The sequence below is a fragment of the Melospiza melodia genome, chromosome 10 (genome assembly GCF_035770615.1).
Source record: "Melospiza melodia melodia isolate bMelMel2 chromosome 10, bMelMel2.pri, whole genome shotgun sequence".
NCBI classification, from domain to species: Eukaryota; Metazoa; Chordata; class Aves; order Passeriformes; family Passerellidae; genus Melospiza; species Melospiza melodia.
Window position 1 is genome coordinate 16,239,299 of NC_086203.1, and position 15,323 is coordinate 16,254,621.

The following is a 15,323-nucleotide window of genomic DNA, read 5'->3' on the forward strand; positions in this document are numbered from 1 at the left end:
GTGCCGCCCCCAGCCCCGGCCATCGCCCCCGCGCCGCCGCCGCCGCTCCGGGGCTGCTCCGCTCCCGCTCCCCTCAGCCCGCCGGGACGCATCCCCTCGGCAACGGCGGCTTCGCCCCGCAGGACCCCGGCGGAGGCGCCCTCCCCGCAGGTGCGAGCCGCGGAGCCGCCTGTCGGAAACCCGTACTGACTCGGCGGCTCGCGGGCCGCCCTCCCGTCCCAGCTTCGAGCTCGTCCCACGGAGCAGCCGGGCGCCGCCGCGGCCCCGGTATCGCGGCGGGGTCGGCGCGGCGCGGGTTGGGCGCCTGGCGGCGGTCAGGCACCTGGGCGGGCACCCGCGCGCTGCCGCGGTGGCGGCGCGGGCGGACGGTCCGTGAGGGGCCGGGGCGGTGCGGGAGAGCCGGGCACGGGCCCGCCGGCCCCGGAGCGGGGCTGTGCCCGCAGAGCAGCCCGGGGAGCGCCGTGTGCGCTGCAGGCGGCCGGCGGAGTGGCGCGGTGTGGGTTTTATTGTGGTCCGTGACCATCCCCGTGCCGGGGACGTTCTGTCGCTGTCCCGAGCCCGGCTGCCGCGTGTCGCTGAGGCGCCGGCCGTGTCCGTGCCCGCCTGAGCCCCGGCGCTGGGAATCGCCCGGCGGGACGTGGCGTTGTGCTCCCAGTCCCAGCTCCGTGCCCGGCCCCGTGCCAGCAGCGCGGTGCCGCTCGGAGGGCTCGGGGCAGGGATTTGTTGGGCTCCGCTGATGTGTCTGCAGCAGCGGGAGGAAAGTGGTTCTGATACATGTAACAGTCACAGCACAGTCTGAGGGGTTTTAATTTAAGGATTTCGCAAGTCTCTCACCGTTTCTGCTATTTTGCGTGTTGTTAAGGAGCTTTCTGTGTGTCATTTGACAGCTCCTTCGCACGCCAGGATACACAGCTCTTGTTCTGATTTCACCTCAACCCTTAAATAATGAACAAGCATGTTTGAATTTCTTACCGAAATTGCATTGGTGTTGTGTTTCTATCCACTTCTATAACATGATGGTACTGCCTTCTTTCCCACTTGTTTTTTTCCAGTTCAGATAGTTAAATAAATAGTTGCCACAGTAAAGAAAACATATATAATTTTCCAGACCTTTCAGATTAGTTTTGACTGGCAGAAGGAGTTTGGCCTTTTTCTGTCAGTGAAGTGGCAAGATCTGCATGTCTCCTTTCTATCTCTGAGCTCTTTAGATATGTGATTGTAGTGAGGGGGTTCCTAATGTGAGAAGGACGTGGATCTCTTAGAGTCCCTTCCAGTGCCTAAAGGGGCTGGAGAGGGACTTTGGACAAGGACATGGATGACAGGACAAGGGGGAATGGTTCCCAACTGGCAGAGGGCAGGTTTAAATGAGGTATTGAGGAGAAATTCTTCCCTGTGAGGGTGGTGTTGCCCTGGCACAGGCTGCCCAGAGAAGCTGGGATGATGTCTGTGCCCATGGCAGGGGTTGGAACCAGGTGATCTTGAAGATTCCTTCCAACCCAACCCATCCTATGATTCTGTGGTTGTAGTCAGGAACTTCCTGAGACCATACTCACTTTTTAAAATGTGACATAGTTTTATGTATGTCATAAAACTGACAGAGGGAAACACTCACTGCCTTGGACACTGAAGCTGTTGTGACACTCCTGGTGATAGTGTGCTGTGCCTCATGGAAGAATGCACTGACAGTGACTGCTGTATTTTTTTCTTGCAGATTTGCAGGAACCTTATGCTAATAAAATAAGAACAGAAAAATGACGTTAAGGAAAGGTATGTGTGTATGCTTGTCTGGTTTTTTTTATATCTTTTGTATCTGAATTTCTCAGTTGTTCTCTGGTTATATTGATAAAGATTTTTCTTCTTAATTTTCAGTGAACATTTCCATCCTTATAGTGGCTGTTGTCATATTTCTGCTAGTTATTCATCATAACTTCATAAGCCTCAGTGACTTCTTGAGACGAGAATTGTCAGGTATGTTGGGTTTTATTTTAATTTTAAAAAATCTGTATATTTTTAAGATTTGGTGGGAAAACACCTGCTCTGGCCAGACAGAACCTCTCATGTGGTTTGGGTGAATGGGAGGTGGAAGTTAATGAGGTTATAGGCATGACAGAGGGGACCAAAGGCAAGTGCAGACTACTGTAGCTCAGCCTTTTAATACCTTGTGCTGTGTGTGAATATGTGGGGTTAAAAGTGTGCAGTTTTCTGTAAATGTGGTGTTATTCTATTCATAGGCATCTCAGATTCTCCAAAGCTGATGCTCTGAGTGTTTGATACTGGCTCACTGTAATCCACATCTCAGCTCAGGCATCCAAGTGTTTAGCAGAAATAATTGAAGTATTGGGAATTTTAGTGTGGTAATAATAATATATGATAATAAAAACAAGTATGTCATTTTTACTCCACAGATCCAAGTCCCTTAGGACTCCAGCCTATAGATTTCATTCCTGCAGCTCCCCAGAGGCTGGCAGATGAGAGGAATGACAAGGAGATTCCTGTGGTCATTGCAGCCTCGGATGAGAGGCTGGGAGGTGCAATTGCAGCCATGAACAGCATTTACCAGAACACCAGAGCCAACGTGGTTTTCCACATTGTTACTTTGAATGATACTGTGGATCACTTGAGGTAATGATCTTTTCATTGGATTCCCACCTGTATTTCTGAGAGGAGAGCCAAGCTGCCTTTCCCTGGAGCTGCACTCCCTTGACTCCCAGTCCCAGCAGCTTTTTGACAGAACTGCTGTGGGAGTCCCACCATTCCTCCTGGGCAGGTTTCAGGGATGGAAAAGAAACATCTTTTCCAATGGGCTCATGTCCAACCAGCGAGGGGTTTGTTGGTGGAAGGGTTGTAAAAGTTATTTCTATGTTTCATCTAAGCAATTCAAATGCTGGCAATCGTGTTTTTCCATTTTTGTAGATTACTCTTTGATCCTCTTATTCTAATCCCCTTCTGTCCACACTGATGGTTTTGGGAAAGGCCTGTGATAACAGGAATGTGTATTGCTGATAAAGCAAGAAGTGACCTCATACCTTTGACACGTCCCAGGTGTGCAGGTGCTGACCCTGGACTTGCCCCAGTGGCCACACAGGACAGCACTGATGGCAGCATCAATTACACCCCAGATGTGTTTGTAGGGCAGGGAAAGAGTGTCCACATCCAGATCTGTGTCACTGTTAGCTGGGTCTCCTGCTTTTCCCTTGATTTTGTGTCATTACCAAGATCTGTGCCTCTCTCCTGCTTGCAGGATGTGGCTGAGGATCCCTCCTCTGAAGAACATGAGGTACCGCATTCTGGATTTTGACCCTCGGGTCTTAGAAGGCAAAGTACAAGTGGATCCCCAAAAGGCAGACAACTTCAAACCAGTGAGGATGATGCTGATTACTTTTTGCAATTAGTAGTTACTAACAATATATTTTGATGTTGGCTTTTGAACCCAGCTGGAGATCAAAACCAAGTCTGTTAGCATAGAAGCAATCTTTCATAATAAAATCCCTAAATTTCAGTAAAATTAAGTATCTGGATAGTGAGAGATGGATTTGAATATCTGCATATGCATGCCTAGGATCATGTTTTGCTGCTAGCCACAGTGAAACACTGCAGCTGGCATGTCAAGCATGCCAACACCTCAGAGATGCTGCAGATCTATGTGGAGAAATAAGTAATTCTTATATAGACCAGTTTCAAAGTTAGTTTATCAATGCATACATTCATGGTAAACCAGGAATTGATGGAACTTATTTTAAATTGTAGGATATTGCTGCCTATTTTACTTCCTCTATAGATGTTGTCTTGGACATTAATGCCATAGATAAGTGCCAGAAAAATCAGTCAATTTCACATTTATTTGGACACTTTTTTCATTTAATTTTCCACTTGTCTTGCTTTGCTGCCCTCACAGTTAACTTTTGCAAGATTCTACTTGCCCAGCTTTGTACCTCATGCAGAGAAGGTCATCTATGTGGATGATGATGTAATAGTGCAAGGTATGGGACCTTTGTTAGCTGCCACTAGCCTTATGCTGAGGTCAGTATCTTATCTCTCACAGAACTCAAACATTTCTGTACAAACTTTGTAAATATGAGTGAATTGAGTTAAACTGAATATTTATCTGCTAACAATGGACTGAACAAAGCCTAACTTGGCACTTAGTCAGGATTGCTTTTGATTTTCCTGTGCTTGCTTCCATTTTCCAGGTGATATTGTTGAACTTTACAACACTCCATTGAAGCCTGGACATGCAGCTGCATTTTCAGATGACTGTGACTCAACCAGTAGTAAAGTTGCTGTCCGTGGAGCAGGCAATCAGGTTAGTTTTAGTCTTGTTTAGTGATAACAATACTGTAGATCTCAGGCTTTTGGGAATGCTCCAAATGCTGAAACCTAAACATGTTGACTGTCCCTGCCCAAACCAGTTTTACAAATGGGACCTGCAGTTTCTGGTCAGGCACAGTAAATTACCTGGAATTTTTGCTGTGCTTTACAATGAGAGCAGTTCTCATTGTGGAACAGCGGGAGGTCTGAGAACATTGAAGGGACAATTTTTCATTTCTGAATGTATAAAAAGTACTTTAGCTGAGACTGGTACTATATTAATAATATGGTATTATTAAGTCCATGCAGCATTCCTTAAAATATGTAGTCTATATAATCATATTTTTAAAATGTTACACCTCTTAAGCTTTCTTTCTCTCATTTTAAAGGAAAGGATATTTACTGTAACAACTTCAACTTACATCTATCTGCTATGAGTTGTGCAGAATTTTTCTTTAGGAATTTCCCCATATATTTTAAGCTAATTTCTACTTTCTTTTCCCCCCCCAGTACAATTACATTGGGTTTTTAGATTACAAGAAAGAAACCATCCGAAAGCTTGCCATGAAAGCCAACACCTGCTCTTTCAATCCTGGAGTTTTTGTTGCCAATTTGACTGAATGGAAATTACAGAACATCACTAAACAACTGGAGAAGTGGATGGCACTTAATGTGATGTAAGTACCCCAGGCTAGGGCTGCCAGCAGCTCAGGGTTCTGCTGGAGGCATTCCCTCTTGAACAGAGAGCTGTGAATCTCTGCTGCAAGTGAAAAATCAACTGATCAGCATCCTTTCCACTTCCAGAGAGGAGCTCTACAGTAAGACTCTGGCTGGCAGCATCACAACACCTCCCCTGCTAATTGTGTTTTACAAGCAGCATTCCAGTATCGATCCCATGTGGAACGTCCGACATCTTGGTATGTATGAAGTGTTTGTGATGCTGCTCCCCCAGGGCGTTTTTCCAGGGCTGTAGCTGGACATCTTGGTGATGATGTAGCAAAAGGAGATTTTATTCCCCTAATCTGTCCTTTGTTCTTTAGGAAAAACAGTTTTGCAATTCCATCTTGGGACTTGTGGGCCTGAGTTTTTTCAAGCTGCTGGGGGTTAGTTCTTGAACTGACTTACTCAAAATTCTTTTAATTTTCCACAAATATATTGTATCTGATGCGATCAAAGGTGTTTCTTCCAAAACTTTTGAGAAGGGCAGACATTCATGTCTGTTCTAGTGATGAAACCCCAGTGCTGGGAGAGCTTTTTCAGGTTATGTTTCTGATGAACAATACATAGGCTCCTGAATTCATCTGGGTGTTAATTGGATTTTAAAGAATTTGGAAGTTAAGGCAGTGTATGAAAATAGACACAGAGAGATCAAAGTGACATTTAGTTGCACCTGATTGTTTTTCATTTGCCCTAATTCTGCTTCCCCTATTACCTTCTTTCCCCATAAATTATAAGATTTCGTTTGTTAAATCCTTTGTTTTGAAGTTAACGTTTTGCACATTGGTATTTTGGCTGCCTTTATTTCAAACACTAATGCTTCTTTTTCAATTGCAGGGTCTAGTGCTGGGAAAAGGTACTCTCCTCAGTTTGTGGAAGCTGCCAAGCTGCTCCATTGGAATGGACATTTCAAACCCTGGGGAAGAACAGCTTCCTATGCTGAAGTCTGGGAGAAGTGGTATCTCCCTGACCCTGCAGGCAAGTTCAACCTGATCCGCAGACACTCGGAGGCCTATGAAGCAAAGTAGAGTCCATTTGAATAAAAGATGACATTTTCTCAGGAACTTCTGGAGCCAAGCAGAATATTTTTCTTTAAGCCAACTTGTATTACAGAGCCGACCCTGCCTTCTGGAGCACAAGGTGATGCACTTGTTCAGGTGCAGTTCTGAAATCCACAGGTCCAAAAGGAGGCTCCTGTCACCTGTGTGACACACGATGCTACTCCAGCAGCACTACAGAAAACAAGGGAAGATCTCCACAAACGAGCACTTTTTTGTTTTGTCATTTCAGTTGTGTTCTCCTGCTCCTTACTACAGGTCTTCTAGCGGGGGATCATTTTGTCAGTTACAGAAACAAAGTTTCTAGAACAAGATACAAATCCAGCTGGTGCTTGCTTTCACCAGCAAATCTTGCACAGCAATGTACTGTAATTAAGAGCTGCCTGGGTTTTGTTTTGTTGTTTGTTTTGTTTTGTTATCCTGTGAAATAATTCCCTCAACAACCTTCCTTGCATGAAATCTCCTCCCAACCATTTCTCTTTAAGTCTTTCTTACAGAATTCTGCAAAATTGCATCCTTTTTGAAAGATTAATCCTTTGAGTATTATTTCACTATGCAAAATGGTTTTAACTGCCAGTGAACACTAAACCAATTTTTTTGGAAAGTGGTGGATGAAACTTTGTTCAAAAATAAAGCTAATTGTAATGTGCTGACTCCAGCCTCAGGTAAATGGCAATCTAATTCCAGTCTTGATATAGGAAGTGTTTCCTTTGTGCACAATAGCAAGTGATTAAAGCCAAAGTGAATTCATCTGGTCTTTGTGAAAACAATCTAAGTCTAAAATCGTACAAACTACTTATTTTGGGGACCAGGCTGTATTAATTACAGATTAATTTTCTTATTGTTGAGTTCCTCATAGTTCTCTCAAGTGAGCTACACTCTGCTATGGTTTTTCCTGCTGTGCCTTTCCCCATCTGGAAACTCATCAAATGAGAAGCCTGTGCCCTCTGCAGCCAGCTGTCCATCGCCTGTGCTAAGGTAAGTTGGTTTGTTTTTTCTAGTTGTATTATTGAGTGATAGTTATTATTAGCTGACATATCCCAGCAGCCACTGTGCCAACTACTCCATTTAACAGAGGTTTGCACTCAGGCTTGTGAAGAGCCCTTGGTGGAGGATGTTCAGACAAAAGGCTTTGTGTTCATCACAGCTGAGTCTGCCTGGTCTGAAACACAGGGCAGCAGAGGTAAAGGACTCCTTGACTGTGAATATGGTTTTAGTTCTGCTTTAAAAGGATTTTAAACTGCTGCTCTCATTGCAGTCACTGCCTGTAGTTCTGTTTCTGTTATGGATACCCTGATCTGGTTTGTTACCTATTGTTTCTTTTCCTGAGTTTTGATGAACCATTAGAACAAGAACCATTTTTGTCCTTGAAGCAGTTAGGAGTAATTAAGTAAATTCACTTATCAATTTTGAAAGATTTTACTTTGATTAGCTGACAATGCAATTCAGCTGAGCAAGCTGGATTTTAGCAGACTTAAAGGAACTGCCTGTTTGTGTATGCACTTGACATCTTCTTAAGTTGCCCATAAGAATCTATGCCTCAGCAGACACTGAGGGAAAACAAACCTATTTATCAAAGAACACAGAAATCATACTTTTCAGTTTTAGGAAGAAAACAGATGCACAGGAGATGTTTTGCAAAAATGTACTGAAAAGTCACTGTCTAAAGTCACGCTCTAAGGGTAAAGTCCTTGTAATCCTCTAGGAAAACAGATTTGTTTGAACGTGGCTAGAATGAAACATTTATCAGTTATCTTTCAAAGACAAAGGGTTTATCCTCGGAAGGTACTTTATAAGGCAAAATGAACAGACTACCAGTCTATTAGGAATTTTTAAAATAGGCTTTAATGTAGGAAATAAACTTCATGACAAAGCTGAATAAGTTTCCTAGACCTGTATAAAATCTGGAACTATCCAGGGAGATGCACTATTATGTACATTATCTGACACAGCAACAGCTGAGTCTGTGCAGCAGCTCTGGCTCTGCAGCATCCTCCAGCTTGTGCTGCAACCCCAGTGTTCCTGACTGCTCTTTAAGCCAGCAGCAGCTCTCCAGAGAGTGCTTCCCACCTGGTTTGTTACACATAGTCTGTATTAAAATCATAGGCATCATCCTCATCTGCAGGTTTGTCTAAGCTGAAGGACAGTGATCTGGAACGTTCATTTCCTGAGAAGAGACAAACATGTGTTAGTGAAACCAGTGCAAATCCTGGGGCTTCCAGAGCCCATCCCTGAGCCGGGGTTCTGAATACACACCTGCCCTCTGCTCCTTGGGATTTGTAGGATTTGTTTGGTGTTTTCCAGGCTTTGCTCTTCTGGTGACCTGAACTTGGCTTTCCTACAAGTCAGAGGTCAGACATTATTTTAACATCTTTAATGAAATTTCCTATGCAAATGAAACCTAACAGAGCCTGGGGAAAGTGTGGATGGCCCCTTGTATAGCTGAGCCTCACTGCTGAGGCCAAGTGACTTGGAACAATGTTGCTTCCTTAATTCAGGAAAAAAGCCCCGTCCTAGTAAAACCCTCATTTACCTCTTTGACATCATCATCATCATCATCATCTTCTTCCATATCATCTTCATCATCATCACTTTCTGTGAATTCCTCTTCCTCCTCTTCGTCTTCCTCTTCTTCCTCCTCCTTGCTTGTTTCCATGTTTCCCCAGTTTGACCCTTCCTCTATCACTTTATTTTCCTCTATTGTCCCATTTGTCATTCCAGCTGACTGAAAAGCAATGCTGCTTGCTGGACTGGGGTGCTTTAAAGCTGCAGAAAACACAGCAAGTGTCTGTTCAGCACAGATGTAATGCCCAGCCCCCAAGTGGGGACACTGCAGTTCTGTCCCCTCCCTGCCAGACAGGGCTCCCACACAGGGTTCTGCCATCAAGGCAAGGAAATTCTCTGAGAAAAGCTTTCCATGAGGCATTTACAGAAAACTGCTAAGAGCTGGAAAACCTGGATTTGAGTGTAGGTGAGTTTACCCAAGTGAGTTTAGTTTAGATAGCAGGAAAAAATTCTTTACTGTGAGGATGGTGAGGCCCTGGCACAGAGTTCCCAGAAGTGTTCAAGGCCAAGCTGGAGGGGGCTCTGACTAGTCTAATCAGAGTGAAAGGTGGCCCTGCCCACAGCTGGGGGGTTGGAACAAGATGAACTTTAAGGCCCCTTCCAAGCCAGGCCAATCTGTGACTCTATGGTTAATGGTAGTCTATTACAGGAACAGTCCTACCTTGAACAGTGTTGCTGTTTTCTTGTTCTAGGTTATTTAAATTAAAGCCTTCCTGCATTTCAGCTATTTTTTGTTCTGTAAGATAGGGTGGTGGTTTCTGAGATCCTGGAGGTTGTGAGTAGTACTTTATTCTGGCTCTGAGAAAATAAAAATCAGCATTAAAAAACAACTATTAAATCACTGTATTTAAAAATAAAACCCAGAGCACAAAGCTCTCAAACTAATAACTATTTTACAGCAGTTCAATAGATAATAAATCTGACTCTGAAGTTGTCAACAGTATTAAGGGGATAGCCCACTCCTGAGAGGAAAATGCAATGGCACTTTGTCACCACAGATCACCTGCCTGTAAAAGCAGCTGAGTCACTTCAGCAAGGGAGATAGTCACAGTCAATTACTGAATCTGAGTTACATTTATTCCTACCCTCAGAATATAGGAACCACCCTGAATTTCCACAGAAAGTTTGCCATATCCTTTCCTGTCCAGAAGAGGACAACATAGACTTGGTATTTGAGAGGAAAGCACATTTCCATTACAGACACTGTCTGTGGAGTAATGTGCAACAGGCTTTGACTCTTCTTGTGTAACCTTCACTACTTCAGAAAATTATCTGTGGATGGCATTCTCTAAATCTGATGGACAATCCAGCTCTTTACCCAAGTGAAATGTGAGAAAGGAAGGGGAAAAAAGCAGCTTCTCCTTTTTAAGTACTTTGCTGGACTCAGTGCTTCTGCTGTGCTGGATTAACAGTGAGAAAAAGGTGAGCAGTAGAGAGCAAAGTTCACAGCATACATACCCTGTCCAGTCACAAAGCACTAATTTAGCCATATTTTCTATGTCAGGAACACCTCCCTTTTTCAGCATGCCCCTCTTCTGAGCCAATAAAGATAAAAACTCTTCAGGGTCCCTGAAATCTGGGATGTTATAGTGCATCATTACCTAGGGCAAAAGAAAATGGCACATTCAGAAAGACATGCCCATCCTTCTCATAGTTTTAGGAGTATAAAAGAGCAAATAAAGTTGGATAAAAGTGAGGACAGAGTAAGAGAAAAGCTGTTTTTCTCACACTCGTGGGAGTAAACATTAGAAAGTAAAATGCCTACTTCATCAACAAACTCATCTGCCATTCAAGCAGACTCGTGGGTGTGCAGACACAGTGTAGGTGCACAGTTTGTGATGATTGGGAGTGGGGCTGGCCCAGCCTCATCCCCAGTGGGCACAGCTGTGAGCAGCAGGTGAGCAGCACTGACAGCAATGAGCCAGGGAGTGCCCAGGGGCACTGCCCAACCACCAAAGGGAGCAGAGGGCACAGAGGTGCAGGGCATCAACACGAGGGGATAAAAGGCTGGGCTGAAGAACAAGAAAGGCAGATGCTTGAAGCCTTCTGAAGAGTTAAGGTGTTACTCTGTGTGGGCTGAAGCTTGCTGAAGTTGTGTGGGGATACTCTGTGTATTGTGGCTGTCTCAAACACGACGTGCTGCAACAGGACAGCACACTGGTCTGTGAAAACTCTTCTCAAAGAACTGAAAGGCAATTAGGCTTAGGTTAATTTGCTTGAAACTAGAGTGAAATCAGAGTTGGATCTGAGGTCTTCACTGTAACCTAGGCAGCATACAAGCAGTATCATCATTTTTCACTCTCTGATTGTATGGTGATGAAGTCTTAAAAGCAATGCTCTTTACTCTGGCTGTCAGGATTGTGGCATGCTGTTCTGCCTTCTGTTTGTAAGGATGAAGGATCACCCTTGGCATTCCCACTTTGAATGCTTAGGAAAGCAGTTCAAAAACTATCAGCATTAGCTACAGCAAAATGAACTTTCATTACTGGGCCTAAGAAACCTACAGAGAAGTCTGATGCAGTGAGAGACATATAAAAAAGATGGAGCTCACCTGCTGCTTACTGCAGTGATTTATTATGGCATTTACTCCTTCAAGCACAACTGCTGAGTCTGATCCTTCAGGGTCTATGATACTTCTCAGGGCCAGAGCAAGGGCACTGTTAGAAGGATCTGCAATTATACTTGGACTGTCCAGCATCTTTGTCTGCTTATCAAGGTGCACAGCTTGCATGGACCTGTTCAGAGGAAAATGCACTGTGAGCAGATAATCACAGTGGATGGTGATGGTGAGAGATGCAAGACACAAAGCTCAGTGTTGGATTGAATGTACTTCATACAGTCAGTTTCAATGTTTTGTCATCATGTGCTTTGTGTAGGATAGACATTTAAACAAAACATCAAGCTTATGTATAAGTTTATCCCTTGTGTAGATAAGGGATACATAAGGAGAGAGCTTGCATCATATATATCAATACCTTTCATCTTGCAGATTTTAATGTCCATTTAAAGCTGCACACTGGTGTGCTTTGCCCCTAATGGACTGAAACACAAACTCATGGTAACTGACACACAACAAACAAGGAAAGGAACAGCTTTGATCAGGCTGAGCTTACTTGGTAACACCTCTTGTCAGGCCAACATTACAAGCACGCTTTCCTTTGAGACTGTTGATTATGCTGCTCTTTCCCACGTTAGGGAAACCTGAGGAAAAATCACATAAATCCTTGTAAGTTAAATAAGCAAACAGCTTTTTAACACCCATCAAAACAGCTTCTACCAGTTATCTTTGCTAAGGTAAGCATCAGTGTGAGATCAGAGTTGGATCTGAAGTCTTCACAGAAATAAGACAAAGAATGTATCCTCATTTCTCACACTTGTAGGATTTGTAGTGCTGCATTCCATGGGATTTTTGTCAGGCATGAGGCAGGCAGTGCCAGTGGAGCACATATCCTGCCTTCTTTGGGCTCCCACAGATCCCTGTGGAAGTGCACCATGGATCCCTGGCAGCTGAAGCACTACAACACTGAGAGCCTTGGATCAAAGAACAGTGACTGGAAAGCTCACTAGCAAACCAGGTGTTAGCAGTTTTACTCAGTCCAGTAATACAGGATCCCAAAGCTTTATGGGAGAAGAAAACTCCTCCTGTTTCTCCAAACACTTACCTACCACCCCAACCTGAATGGCTCTGTCTTGGGTCTTGCCATACCCTTGGAGAAGCTTCAAAAGGCATTTGCTTCCAAAGTACTGAGAGGTTTCTGAGAAATCAACACGTGCATGTCTTTTTGTGACCTGTTCCTGCTACAGGAGTCAAAGGCAAAAAAACCCCATGGTCAGGAGCTATTAAGGAAGATAAAATATGGACACAGATTTATTCATCTACTGTAATTGCAGTGGTAAGAATTCCCCCACTGTACTGCAAAGCTCAGTCAACGTGTAAAGGCACATCCATCAGTCCCAGAAGTGCAATCAAACCAGGGGGAAAGGAATTTTAAAGATGTTTTAACATGTATGACTGCAAACACATGACCTCTTCATGGGACAGCCTGCAGTGCTCTTACCATAGTCTTGTCCTTCATCATTGTTGCTGACTTAAAAGCAACAGTTGGAAACTCTTTCTTCAAATAATTCAACCATTTCTCTATGTTGTCCTTTGGCACTAAATCTGGAAAGAAGAGCAGTTCTTTCACTCCTTGAATTAACCTTACCATGAAAAATACCCTGCGAACTCTAATATAAAGGACTGAGTGCATTCCCCAAAGGCCCACAGGGTCTCTGCCTTAGCAGAGCACATCACAATTACATTTCTGGCCTCTGTATTAGGTTTTTAATGCTGGGGTCTTGCAAGAAGACTTTGTATGGTACAGAATGATGTTCTGTGAAGGATTACCCCACAGTCCTTGCAAAGGCCACTTTACCACAAAGTTCCCTTTGCTCTTGGTATTTTATTTTCTTTACTTAGCTGCTGGTACTTGGTAATTTGCAGCCTTTTTAGTGAGCTCAGAGTTGGATCTCATGTCTTCAATGAAATGTCAGATTCCTTTAAAATCTTCATAGCTCACCTACCAAAGGACCACAGTGCCAGTAACACTCTGAGAAAACCTGTGTTGCTTACCAATTTTGTTCAGAACCAAGAGCAGCTTTTTGTTCCCTCCAGAGGAAGTGACAGCTTGCTCCAGCTGAGGACACCTGCAGCCCATTGGATCTCTGGCATCCAAAACCTCCAGAACCACATCTGAGGCCTCAAGCACCTGGGTCAGAAAAAAGACAAGACTTAAACATGACATCACAGACCAGATGACAATCCTGGTATAGCTGTGGCTTAGAAAAATAGTTGTTAATATTTTCTGTTGTAAAATCCCTTATTTAGTGTTCTAGTTTCTCACAGACAAACTTTGTGTTCTAAACAGAAATACAAAAAAAGGAAAATAACGTGGTCTTATTACTGACTCTCATATAGTGATATAAAAATAGTTAAAGCGTTTCACCTTTGTGAGTTCCTTGCAGAATGATTTCTTAGAATTCTTATTCAGCGGTTTTTTAGTCTTTCCTTTAGATTTGCCAGAGGATTCCTAAAGCAAATAAAAACAAAAAGAAATTATTTAAATGAGAATTAGTGCCTAATATTTGTATGTACATTCAGCATGAAATTGTAACATGCTGCTTAAGAAGGTTCAGTTTCAGAATGACTTCTACATGTTCAAGAAATCCAAATCATAGAGGACAGGACCCCTACCTGTCCCTCTGCTTTCTCCTTGATTGTGGCTGCATTCTTTTTAGCTTCCAGCTTCCTCTTCTTTTCATGTTCTTTCTGTCTGTTGAGCTTCTGCTTTTGTTTCAGTTCTTCAAGCTGATTGCAAACAAAACCCCAGGCCACATAAGATATCTTTCAAAGTGGTAAGGAAGAATGTTCTTTCTCCCCATTCCTCACCCAAGCTCCTGAGCCAGCTCAGTTAGAAGTCAGCAATCCAAGTGACTCTGGGGATTTTTTTTTTTTTTTTTTTTTGCATCATACCCAGAGGCAGCCATGCATTAGCTTGATCCCAAAGCAGCAGCTCTGCAGCCACCCCTACAGCTGACAAATCTCACATTAGTCCACCCTGCAGACAGCAGATCCCTATTTTCTGTATAATCCCATAATGCCATCATTTAACTCCCAGCACCCTGATGGGACATTTCTGTATCCAAGCACCACAGGGAGTTCTGACTGCGTTAGAAATGTCCCTTCCAGCACGTTCCCGTGCACAGTGAGGAAACAAAAGTTAAAAATAAAAGAGCAAATCATTATTTGATTTGCTTATATTTCCAGCGTTGCACACTGTACAATGCTGGAAATAAATGCATCGTTTTTCCAAAGCACGAGTCTGCTGGGACCGTCTACCATGACTGTTCCTCTGAGTGCTCACTTATGCACACAAAGCTTCCATAAAGAGAGGGATGGTTTTTGCCCTCTCGGTTTTTGCCCTCTTTACCACAAACTGCGTTTTACCCTCTGCTTTCTCTGCTCCGCTTCCCGCAGAAGCTCCTCCTTAAACGGCGCCGCGCTGGGAATTCCGGGATCCTTCTTGGGTTTTTTGTGTCCGCGTTTCTTGGCCTCTTTCCGGACTTTCCGGTGGTGTTCTCTGATCTGAAGCGGGCACAAGAAATCTCCTCAGCCCAAGGCCCGGAACCGCAGCGCGGCGGCCCCGGGACGGCCAAACGCGGCACCGGGGCCGGGCCTCACCTTCTTCTGGATCTTGTAGCGCTTGTGGCAGCTCAGCCTCTTGCTCGCCTTCCGCAGCTCTGCAAGGCACCGCGCCCGTCAGCGCCGTGCACCGACACGCACATCCCCGCCACCGAGCTCCCTCCGCCGCTCCCCCGAGCCCCGGTCCCCGATTCCCGCCCCCTCGATCGCCGCCGCTCGCTTGGCCACGGGCGGCCGCCAGCCCCCGGTGCTGGGCCGCCTCCCGCGCCCATCCTGGCCCCTTCTGTCCCGTCCCCGCCCGTCCCGTCCCAGAGCCGCTCCCGGCGCTCACTCGGTCGCTTCATGGCGCCGCCACGTGCTCCCGCCGGCGGGCGCTGCCGTAAAGCGCGCCGGCGCTGCCCCGCCGGGGTGTCGCGCGGGCTCGGCGCGTTGGGCGGCCGGGCGCGCTTTGCGACAGCGGCGGCGGCGGCACCGGCGGTGTCGGGACGGGCGGT

At 45.0% G+C, this 15,323-nt stretch overlaps 2 protein-coding genes and 4 non-coding genes across 7 annotated transcripts; 1 reads left to right on the top strand and 5 right to left on the bottom strand.

Moving 5' to 3' along the window:
- The first annotated feature begins 46 nt into the window (after positions 1 to 46).
- Positions 47 to 6,736, top strand: GLT8D1 (glycosyltransferase 8 domain containing 1). Of its 2 annotated transcripts, none has more exons than XM_063164546.1 (10): positions 47 to 147; positions 1,708 to 1,767; positions 1,870 to 1,968; positions 2,406 to 2,622; positions 3,242 to 3,359; positions 3,896 to 3,980; positions 4,191 to 4,303; positions 4,819 to 4,985; positions 5,113 to 5,225; positions 5,863 to 6,736. In XM_063164546.1, the coding sequence occupies exons 2-10, from the start codon at positions 1,752 to 1,754 to the stop codon at positions 6,051 to 6,053; spliced, it is 1,119 nt and encodes a 372-aa protein (XP_063020616.1). In that variant the 5' UTR covers positions 47 to 147; positions 1,708 to 1,751; the 3' UTR covers positions 6,054 to 6,736. The 2 variants fall into 2 exon arrangements, with proteins under 2 accessions (XP_063020616.1, XP_063020615.1); XM_063164545.1 differs by having other exon boundaries at positions 50 to 150; positions 1,712 to 1,767.
- A 1,169-nt stretch (positions 6,737 to 7,905) lies between these two features.
- Positions 7,906 to 15,222, bottom strand: GNL3 (G protein nucleolar 3). Its single transcript, XM_063164544.1, has 15 exons — positions 15,161 to 15,222; positions 14,869 to 14,927; positions 14,635 to 14,772; positions 13,882 to 13,995; positions 13,634 to 13,717; positions 13,261 to 13,396; positions 12,707 to 12,810; positions 12,311 to 12,446; positions 11,762 to 11,849; positions 11,200 to 11,383; positions 10,107 to 10,249; positions 9,310 to 9,446; positions 8,617 to 8,849; positions 8,340 to 8,421; positions 7,906 to 8,250 (listed from the first exon to the last, which is right to left on the bottom strand). Exons 1-15 carry the CDS (start codon positions 15,171 to 15,173, stop codon positions 8,162 to 8,164), a joined length of 1,740 nt encoding a protein of 579 aa, XP_063020614.1. The 5' UTR covers positions 15,174 to 15,222; the 3' UTR covers positions 7,906 to 8,161.
- Positions 10,869 to 10,945, bottom strand: LOC134422726 (small nucleolar RNA SNORD19). The gene has a single exon (XR_010028917.1). It is a non-coding gene; the product is annotated as a small nucleolar RNA SNORD19 (small nucleolar RNA).
- On the bottom strand, positions 11,448 to 11,523 carry LOC134422727 (small nucleolar RNA SNORD69). The gene has a single exon (XR_010028918.1). It is a non-coding gene; the product is annotated as a small nucleolar RNA SNORD69 (small nucleolar RNA).
- Positions 11,948 to 12,018, bottom strand: LOC134422725 (small nucleolar RNA SNORD19). The gene has a single exon (XR_010028916.1). It is a non-coding gene; the product is annotated as a small nucleolar RNA SNORD19 (small nucleolar RNA).
- On the bottom strand, positions 13,133 to 13,205 carry LOC134422724 (small nucleolar RNA SNORD19). The gene has a single exon (XR_010028915.1). It is a non-coding gene; the product is annotated as a small nucleolar RNA SNORD19 (small nucleolar RNA).
- Positions 15,223 to 15,323: the final 101 nt, after the last annotated feature.